Consider the following 11117-nt stretch of genomic DNA (forward strand, 5'->3'; position numbering starts at 1 on the left):
TTTACGTGATTCGACATACAGTTGAGGCAAGAAGTTTACATACACCCAGGAAATAATTTAAGAAAAGTTGACACTTGCAAAACATAAAATTTACTGTATCTTATAAAATATTTGTGCTATCATGACGAATTTGATATCAAACACCCCTTCATCAAATTACTTTGTCATCAGGAGCTGACAAATATTTAAGTGTCATTTTCCCCCAAAATATTTATATTCTAGAAAAATTAAAAAATAAAAATTTGACAAAAACATTTCATATCTGTACTAGTTACTTCAATCTCAACACAAACATTTCAGATTACACTTTTTTGTTTAGTGGTGACATATCATGATAGAAAGTGTAATATAAATCATAGATTTGACATGAAAATGAAACAATGTTTGAAAATATAATATTAAACAATATAATACATTTAGCATGAATATTCCCTTTTTTTCTTCAAAGAAAATTTCACCTCAAATATATTTTCATAAGTTTCATTCCGGGGCATCCCAAGATGTGACACTCTTTATTGATAGCAAATTTTTCATGGTATTTATATTTGTGAAAGTTTTACGATTAAGTTGGGCACTAAAACAACTTTCACTGAATTCCATGGGTGTATGTAAACTTTTGGCCTCAACTGTCCCCCCCCCTCATGTTGGGCTCATATAAATAGCATAAGTCATCTTTTCTTTTAAGACCTTTGGGCCTTTTTGTAGTAAGTAGTTACTATGACTCTCAATAAACTACTCTTTGAGACAGTGGGTTTGTAAACTATGAAGCTGAGTATATATTCTCGTTTCTCTCTGTCGCGCTGCTTACATTCAGCCTTTGCGATATTATACTCATGTCATGTGTTTTTCTGCCAAGAGGTGGCGCTGCACCTCTTTACATCTTTCCCTTCATTTTTTTTTTTTTTTTTTTTTTTTTTTTTTTTTTTTTTTTTTTTTTTTTTTTTTTTTTTTTTTTTTTCAAATAAGGTCATGAACGAAATACTTTTTTTTTTTTTTTTTTTTTTTTTTTTTTTTTTTTTTTTTTTTTAAATGTACCACAAGTTAAATTCAGGCCAGATTCTTTTAGAGAATTTTACTTTTGGGTTGAATTGTGTCAGTGTAAACTGGAAGTTTACTGGATCCAAGTCAAAACTGAAAATTTGTGAAACTTGATAAGCAAATAATCAAGACTTTACATAGTGGCAAAATATGTCAGATGCCTGTAAGGGATTTCAATGTAACAAGGCATCAGTTTGTTTTGTTTTTTGTATTAAACAGTTAACTACAAAGAAAATACATACAAACATAACAGATATGCAACAAAAAAAAATGATAACAGTCCACTTTCACTGTAATAGTGTTGAACAGTCAGTAATTCGACGAATGTCCCAACAAAATGTCCATCAGTTTGTATCTATCAAAAGTTCAATAACACACTTGAATCATCTTGTCCAGCATAATCAGTTCCTTAGTTCGTATTTCACATTGAATTCTTACTTCACAAAGTCTCGGAGATAGGCAGGGGGGTGGATAGTGCGACCACATCTTGTCTTTACTTCCTGCCTCTCTTGTGTTTCAGATCGGTCATCACACTCATCATCTGGGTTTGTCTGCTTATTTGGTTCAATCATCACTCCATCATCTGGTTCACGACGACTCCAGGTTTCACACACTAATCGCAGATGTCTGCGATTTCTACGATATGTAGCTCCATCCTCTGTCATCACCACATATGAGTGTGGTTCTGTTGCCATACGAAGGACCTTCGCTCTGCGCCACTCCCTTTGCCTATTGTGGGGTTGGATGCGAACTACATCTCCTGGTTTCATTGAAGGCAGTTCTCTGACTGAGCGATTGTAGTGATGAGCTTGTTTCTCCTTTGTCTTCTCCCTCTGTTCTTTCACACCAGTGGGAACTGCAGGTTCAAGCAACTTCGCAGTTGTTGGTAGGGTAGTGCGGGTTCTTCTATTCATTAAACGCTGCACTGGACTAGAGGAGAATCCTGGTGTTGGCGTGTTTCTGAATGCCAACAAACTCAGATATGGGTCATTGTGTCCTTCCTTAGCCTTCTTGAGTAGTGACTTGGCAGTCTTCACAGCATTTTCCACTTTCCCATTTGCCTGAGGATAAAGTGGAGATGTAGTTGTGTGCTTGAATTCCCACTTGGCTCCAAACTTGGCAAATTCATCAGAAGTGAATTGTGGGCCGTTATCTGTTACAACTTCCTCTGGAATTCCGTGTCTGGCAAATTGGGCTTTCATTTTGTGTATCACACCAGATGAAGTGGTAGTTGTCAGATAGTCCACCTCAATGAAGTTGGAGTAGTAATCTGTTATAACAAGGTAGTCACGTGAGTCGAGGACAAACAGATCAGCACCAACTTTGGCCCATGGTCTCTCCGGTATCTCATGTTGCTTTAGCGGCTCCTTCTGCTGTCTGGTTCCCATGGCTCTACATACATCACATCTTTGTATGTAGTTCTTTACTTCACTGTTCATATTGGGCCAATAGAGGCATTCTCGTGCTCTCTTCAGACAACCGCTTTCCCCTAGATGTGATGCATGTAGTCGTTCTATCATGCCTTGTCTCATGCTCTTTGGTATCACTACCCTTTCACCTCTGAAGATGAGACCATTGGCGATGCTTAACTCATCCCGTATGTGAAAATAGGGTATGACACCAGATGGAAGATCCTGTTGCCTCATTGGCCATCCATTCATTACTACTGCCTGTATCTCTTGCATCACCTCATCCTTTGCTGTGCACTGTTTTAACTCTTCCAGCAGAGGTCTTGCAATTGGCAGGTGATCCACCAGGTTGACCTGCTCCATCTCTGTCTGTTTTCCATCCACTTCCAACACAGGAAGATACGCTCGGCTTAGCGTGTCAGCAATGTACATCTGCTTGCCTGGATGATAAATGATATCAGCATCATAAGTTTGCAAGCGAAGGATGAGTCTCTGAAGCCTTTTGGGAGCTTGATGCATGTTTTTTTTTGCAATGATCTCCAATGGCTTGTGATCACTTTGAACAGTCACCTTCCTTCCATAGGTATATTGGTGGAATCTTTCCAGTCCAAAGGTAACTGCAAGCAACTCCTTTTCTATTTGTGCATAGCGACTCTCTGCCTCAGTGAGCGCCCTACTTGTATACGCTATCGGTTGACCTTTCTGCAGGATGGCTGCTCCCAGGCCCTTTTCTGAAGCATCTGCCTGCAGAACGAGCCCTATGTCCTTGTCAAAGTACCTCAGAACTGGTTCTGATGTCACAGCCTCCTTGATGCTTTTGACTGCAGCATCATGCACGTCCAGCCAGCACCATTCTACATCTTTCTTGGTTAGTGATCTGAGAGGTTCACACATCTCACTCAGGTTGGGGAGGAACTTACTCAGGTAATTTACAAATCCGAGAAAGCGTTGTACCCCAGCAACATCTGTTGGATTCTGCATGTCTCTCACTGCCTTTACCTTTGCTGGGTCTGGTTTCAATCCTTCCTCAGTTATCAGGTGACCCATGAAAGACACATCTTTCCTTTTGAATTTCAACTTCTGTTTGTTGAGTTTCAGATTTTTCTCCCTGCATCGTTCCATCAAAGCTCTCAGCTTGGTGTCATGGTCTACTTCTGCATCTGTCATTGTGTCACCCTCACCATACACCAGGATGTCATCTGCTATTGTTCTTACTCCTTGCAGACCTTCTAGTGCTTCATCTAGCCTACGCTGAAATTCCTCTGGTGCCGATGCAATACCGAATGGCAGCCTCTTCCATCTGTAACGCCCAAACGGGGTGTTGAATGTAGTTAGGTACGAGCTGTCCTCCTCAAGTTCTACGTGCCAGAACCCATTCTTTGCATCGACTACTGAAAACACCTTTGCCCTGGACAAATCTGGCAAGATGTCTTCTATTATCTTCATTGGGTAGTGGTTCCTTCTGACTGCTTTGTTCAGGTCCTGAGGGTCTAGACAAACCCTCAATTTGTTGTTAGGTTTGTTGACGCACACAAGACTGGAGACCCATTCTGTTGGAGTATCGACTGGGGCTACAACATCTGCTTCTACCAGTCTCACTAGCTCAGCTTTCAGTCTCTCTTTAATAGCAACTGGTACCCGTCTTGGAGGATGCACAACAGGTTTTACTGTTGGGTCCAGTTCTATCTTGTACTGGCCAGGTAGCTTCCCAACTCTATCATCGAACACATCAGAATACTCATGGCTCAGTTGCTCCGCTGAGCTCAGCCGTGGCAAGTCAGTCACCTCCATGATGTTTTCATGTTGCACGGTGATTAGGCCCATCAATTGACTGGTTTCACTACCCAGTATAGGAGTCAGCTTCCCATTATCCACAATGATGAACTCCACATCAAAGATCTCTTGATTCTTGGGATTGACAACTTCTATCGTGCACTTTCCCATTGGTTGTTCTGTACTCATATTGTACATTGACAGCAATCCCTTGGTAGGCTGAAGCGACATGGTACTTGTGTCAATGCATGAAGAAGGAAGCACGTTGCAGGTTGCCCCACAATCTACCTGAAATCTCACTGAATGCCCACGGACCATCATGTTTGCAAAGATCCGTTTCTTTGGCCTTTCTTGAATACTTTTTATCTCTTCTGGTTCAAGGGTGATCACATGTAGAGTGAAGTCTGGATCCTCCTCTTCTCCTTCTCTGCTAACACCATGTACGTTGCTCAGCATGGTCTTACACTGGTTCTTGAAATGGTTATATTTCCCACATCGTGCACACTGTTTCCCATAAGCAGGACATTTCTCCTTGATGAATTCATGCTCTTGCCCACAGTATCGACATTTACGTGGTTTGCGGGTTCCAGGCTTCTGCTTTGTTGACTGCTTATGAGAGGAGTGCTGGATAGAGGACTCCCTCACTGCATGCACTGCGTCTCCATCTAATACATCCATTCTACTCTTTGTCAGTTCGGATGCACGGCAAATCTGGATGCACCCCTCCAAAGACAACGCCGTTTCTCTCAAAAGCCTCTCTCTCAAGCTTGACTCTCTAATTCCACATACAATGCGGTCTCTTAGTAGACCATCTGCAAGCGTAGAAAAATTGCAGTTGGCAGCCAGCAGTTTCAATGCTGTCAAGTACGTGTCAAATGTCTCTCCAGCTTGCTGATCCCTTGTGAAGAATTTAAACCGATCCACAGTCTCGTTGCGGGGAGGATTGCAATGATTGTCAAATGCCTTGACAACTTCCTCCAAGGTCTCTGTTGCTGGCTTTATGGTTTGATAAAGCTCTCTCCCTTTACTGCCAACAAGGTACAGCATCATCTTTACTTTTGTCTTATCTTCTTTGTCAGCCATGGCAAGGTCAAGATATAACATCAATTCTTCCTTCCAGAGTGCCCATACCTGCGGGAGGTTTTGTGCCTCCAAATCAAGCTGCTGGGGAGGTTTTAGCGCTTCCATATTTGCTTACGCTAGGTCCACACGACACTGGATGGTTCAAATCAGGGTATGTAGCCAAAGGCAGAGTCAGAGATCAATTCACTGTTTCAAGCAAAATCACTGGTGCCAACCCAAATCTCCTTTGAATTCATATATGTCATGGATCATCTAATACGGGCCAGATCCAGTCCCGATATGATTTATTTCTCGTTATAATGAACATTGACAGGCTTAATGAACTTAAGGCTATGGATGTAGAGTTTACTCACGTTCATTCTCTCTGCCTCTGACAGGGCAGTCCCACAGCTACAGTCTCGCGTAGGGTGCCTCAAATCTAGCACAAAATAAGCACGTAACAGCTCCAAACATCGCCACCACTCCTGACACCATGTAGTAAGTAGTTACTATGACTCTCAATAAACTACTCTTTGAGACAGTGGGTTTGTAAACTATGAAGCTGAGTATATATTCTCGTTTCTCTCTGTCGCGCTGCTTACATTCAGCCTTTGCGATATTATACTCATGTCATGTGTTTTTCTGCCAAGAGGTGGCGCTGCACCTCTTTACACTTTTCAAAAGAAAAGTTGCCTTTTTCCCCTATGCCCATGGGCGGAAATCCCAGGGGGGTGTCCCCCTACTCAAAATAGTAGGTGGGGGGACACAATATCAAATGTCCCCCTACTATATGTTGGGTCTTTGGTGATGCTAAGAAATATATCACTCAAAATGGGAATAAAACGTACGTTTTGGGACGAGATGACTGTTTTTTTTTTTTTTTTTTGCTTGTCAAACATATTTTCGTCAAAATGACCTTTAATTTTAGGTAATAGCCTTTTTTTTTTTGCTTGTCAAATTTTCCAGACCCTTGTCCCCCCTACCTTTTGGGAGAGATTTCCGCCCCTGCCTATGCCCCCCACTTTCAACTTCGCTCCGTCGCCCCTGTTAAAATTCTAACAAGAGTAGGTTCTTTGGGGCTGGGGATTGATATTTATGATAATCATAATGTATTTGCCAAATCTGGCGCAGTCAAATTTGCCGATAGCCGGCGGCCGGCCTGATAAAAAGAAATGCGGCGCCATATTTAAAGAAGAAGCTTGGCCCTTGGGCGTGTGACTTGTGACTGTGTCTGTGTTTTGACTTTTGTGACTTTCAAAATTATATACGAGGCCAGGGTAACTAAGAGGTGAGTGTACTTTATTTATTCTTCTCAAAATGATTAACGTAATCAATTCTTGAATTTGGTACCACTGGAAAATGAATTAAAACTAGGCCTAGAATTTAATTCGTCATGCGGACGAATTAGGTGGTCTGTCATGATTTGTCAATTCAGTGTCGGCTGATGTATGAAATAAATCATTTAGATATCATTGATAATCTTGATCGTAGACATCCTAAGAATAAGTTTTGACCATTACTAAATGTGATTATTGATGTGGTGATGACAATCGTCAGACATACATCGCCCATACATCTTCAAACAGATACATACAAGATAGATGATTATACCTCACGGATCAACACGGCAATGCCGGCATGATCCGGGGAGGTCCGGGATAGTTTTGCCCCAGATGACTGTGAACACGGCATCAACACGGCAGCTTCACACGGATCTACACGGATCATGCCGGCAGAGCACGTCGTCAACACGGACCAATACGTCAGCAACACGGACCTACACGTCAGCTACACGGACCACCATGTCAGCAACACGGACCTACACGTCAGCAATACGGACGAACACGTCAAATGCGTTATCCATTGAGCTAGCATATTCCCCATAGAGATTACACGTAAGCAAATTTGAGAATTACAATTCCAATTTTGTAAGCGAAATACGGGCATGATCCCGGCATCTGATCAAAAAATGGAGAGCATATTTTCGAAAGCTTAGAATCTCGGCTACAACATACTAAAAATTCAGGGAAAACTGACAAGAAACAATGGAGATATAGCTCACGAAATAGAGGAATGTCGAATCTAGTTTTGAGAAAAGGTCATGTCCCATAGAGATTACACGCAAAATACATGTGATATGAAAAAAGTAATTATAATCTGTTTTATCTTGCTAAATTTAAACTTTTATACCTTTAAATTATCATAAAGGATCATGTAAGAAGCGGCAAAAAGAAAAAAAAGTGAAAAAAAAAATTCATCTTGTTCACCCCAGGACTCGAACCCGCGCCCTTTAGAAAGCAGTCAAAGCCACGATATTCCCCATAGAGAATACACGTAAGCAAGTTTGAGAATTACAATTCAAATTTTGCAAGCGAAATACGGGCATGATCCCGGCATCTGATCAAAAAATGGAGGGCACATTCCGAAAGCTTAGAATCTCAGCTACAACATACTAAAAGCTCAGGGAAAACTGACAAGAAACAATAGAGATATGGCTCACGAAATAGAGGAATGTCGAATCTAGTTTTGAGAAAAAGTCATGTCCCATAGAGATTACACGCAAAATACATGTGATATGAAAAAAGCAATTATAATCTGTTTTATCTTGCTAAATTTAAACTTTTATACCATTTAATTATCATAAAGGATCATGTAAGAAGTGGCAAAAAGAAAAAAAAAGTGAAAAAAAAAATTCATCTTGTTCACCCCAGGACTCGAACCCGCGCCCTTTAGAAAGCAGTCAAAGCCACGATATTCCCCATAGAGAATACACGTAAGCAATTTTGAGAATTACAAGTCCAATTTTGCAAGTGAAATACGCGCATGATCCCGGCATCTGATCAAAAAATAAAGGGCACACTTCCGAAAGCTTAGAATCTCAGCTACAACATACTAAAAGCTTAAAGAAAACTGACAAGAAAAAATGGAGATATGGCTCACGAAATAGAGGAATGTCGAATCTGGTTTTGAGAAAAAGTCATGTCCCATAGAGATTACACGCAAAATGAGGAAAAATGACATGCCTCTTTTCATCGCTGTTTTACGCAATGATGCGTTTCTCAAAACGAATAATCATGTTTACTGAGGAGAAAGAGTACATTCTAAACTACAACATATCGAAATCTGGGCGAAAAACGATCTATATTCGAGAAGTTACAACCAAATTTGCATAAATTTGATGACGTCATTTTTGAAAAAATGAAATTTTTAGTTTAGGCGCCATTTTGATGACGTCACGATATAATTTAGGGACATTGATGACATGAAATCAAATCTACAACTCATACTCTATCGATATATGAAAAAAAATTGGGGGTCAACGGATTATTTAAAGAGCTACAGTGAATTTTCAATAGGCATGTTTTTGCCCATATATGGCTAGTCCACCTCCTGGACTGTTGTTATTTTGTACGACACGACTACCAAACACCCAGCACACTACAACCCCATAACAGTACACGCATACACACACCCTGAATAGTCATATGAAACAACAGTCCAGTGAATCTTGGCAAGTTCCCCGTCAGATTCAAGGGAACTGATATTCCGCCCACTGAGCCCAGTCTCCCTCGCTCTCGATTCCGATTGGTCGACAAACCCTGTCAATCAGAACGGCGTTCTCCTCGGTGCCATTACGTAACTACAAGTGACAGTTTTGGGGGACGGTGTTCCCAGTCTTATTTCAAGGATATTTTTTATTAATTAACTCACATTAAAAAAAATTATAAATCTTTTTTACGAATATTCGTCACACAATCTCTGTAAAATATTCTTTAAAAATATTTATAAATATGAAAATTATTTTTGGTTGAGTATTTTTTGAACGATTTTATATGATAAAGAAATAAAATTATTGATACATCATGGAAAAAAAATTACAACATGTGCACTCTATGTCCGATGTACACATGTAAAACGCATGCTTGCATCGTTTGTTTTCGGATCGTGTACTTGTACTACTCAAGGTTATTCTTTAATATTTTGGCGTTATCTTCTGTTTATCAAGTCGATCTACTCATTGACCGTTTAGATACATGTAGTTGAATTTCTTAGCCATTTTCTCTTACAAGAATGATGGCTGACTACCAGGCGCGCCGGAACACTTTCAGTTTTGGGGGGGACAGCGTGAGATACCGAAGCGATCGAGGGGGAGAAGGCGTGGGACCCCCCCCCCCCCACGGTAAGGACTTTGTGTAAAAATGGAGTTTAAAAGTTACGTTTCTAAGAGAATAATAAAAAAATCTTGAGAATTAAACATAGAATTCACTACGAAAGACTATTACTCAGAGTTTATGAGAACCTATGAAATCTACGCGCAAAACGATCGCTTAATTCGGAATGTGGTTTTCGTGTCTGATCAATTACGTAATACGCTTATATTGACTCAAAATACCAGAAAAATTACATTTTTCATGCAATATCCTTTCAGAAATATTTATTTATGTACATTTACATACACGGACGACGCGAGAGAGCACAATTATCATAAGTTTCAAGGAGTGTATTAAGCAGAAGAAGCGTAACAACAGAAACAAAATACATTCTAATGTCTTTTAAATTAAAAATTTCATACTGTTCTGACGTGGCAGACGACGATAAGCGCTTAAATCCCCATTCTATTTAAATCATTTCTGACCTCAGCATTGGAGAGAGTCCCTGATTATCCATGCATAGGCAAAACGTTTCATATTTTGTAACTGGAGGAAAAAGAAATATGACCTGCTTAATTATTGTCTAACAATTTAAAACTTTTCTGAAAATGTAAACATTACTCGATTTATGTGTTTCCTTTGGCATGTTTTGTATGGCTGGGAAGCACTTTTGGATGACCCCTTCAAAATCTTCTTTTTTCTTTACATATTTTCTGGGGAAAATGTGACCATAACTAGGAAATGATGAATATCAAATTCCAGGAAATATTCATTTGTAAATAATCATGAACTAACAAACTACGGCAGTTCATAATGTACATTATGTAACATTATTTAGAAGAAAACAATTACATTCCAACAGCGGATGTGGTTGACGGTACACCATGTGGAGTTTTCGAAAAAAAGTGGATAAAAAAAAATTATAGAGGAATAAGTGAAATTGATAGGAGGAAGTAGACAGTTGATAGTCGAGTAAATTTTTGTTCAAACGAGCGTAGTCCTGATAAAGACAGTAAACCAGAAAAGGTTGAAGAAGAGGCTTGATTAGTTGATAGATGAGTACTCCTGCTCTGCACTCCATTCGCCGACTCAACTTGAGCTAGCATCTTCTCATTTATCCAATAAGCAACTACTCAATCCTCTATAACTCTTTAAACTTTTTCGGTTTCACAGCTATTTCCAGATTCCTTATGTTGCTCGAGTAGCTAGCGTTCACGCGCGTTGGTGATATCGGGTCCGGGGAGCGTTTCATGAAAGGACTTGTAGGACGTTTTATCCGACAAGTCCTGTTTTATCCGACAGTTACTATGGTAACAATGCTTCTCAACCAATCAGAATACAGGAAAGTTGTCAGATCTTACAACTTGTCGGACGAAAATATTGATGAAACACCACCCCGGTCTGAGCGTTTCTGGGCGACCGCGCGTTTGTTAGTCGACACAGCCAGCATGCAAATTTTTTAGTCTGAAATGTATTTATTATGTATTATTTATAGGCCCCCATTCCACAGAACGGAGACCATTGAAAGACCACTGAAAGACTTAAAATTGGTGAGGTCTTACAGCGGTTTTCAAGATCAATGAAATTTGTCATCTCTGTGGAATGGCTCAGAAAGACCCCTCAAATACCTCTGAAAGACTGATGGATATTTCTTGTCGTACTGGTCTTAGACTAGTCCTCTCGA

General features: G+C 40.1%; 1 protein-coding gene across 1 annotated transcript; it reads right to left on the reverse strand.

The window, feature by feature from the left end:
* Positions 1–1472: 1472 nt before the first annotated feature.
* LOC121412079 (uncharacterized protein K02A2.6-like) lies at positions 1473–5408 on the reverse strand. The gene has a single exon (XM_041604988.1). The coding sequence runs from the start codon at positions 5406–5408 to the stop codon at positions 1473–1475; it is 3936 nt and encodes a 1311-aa protein (XP_041460922.1).
* Positions 5409–11117: the final 5709 nt, after the last annotated feature.

This window comes from Lytechinus variegatus, chromosome 3 (genome assembly GCF_018143015.1).
Source record: "Lytechinus variegatus isolate NC3 chromosome 3, Lvar_3.0, whole genome shotgun sequence".
Classification (NCBI taxonomy): Eukaryota; Metazoa; Echinodermata; class Echinoidea; order Temnopleuroida; family Toxopneustidae; genus Lytechinus; species Lytechinus variegatus.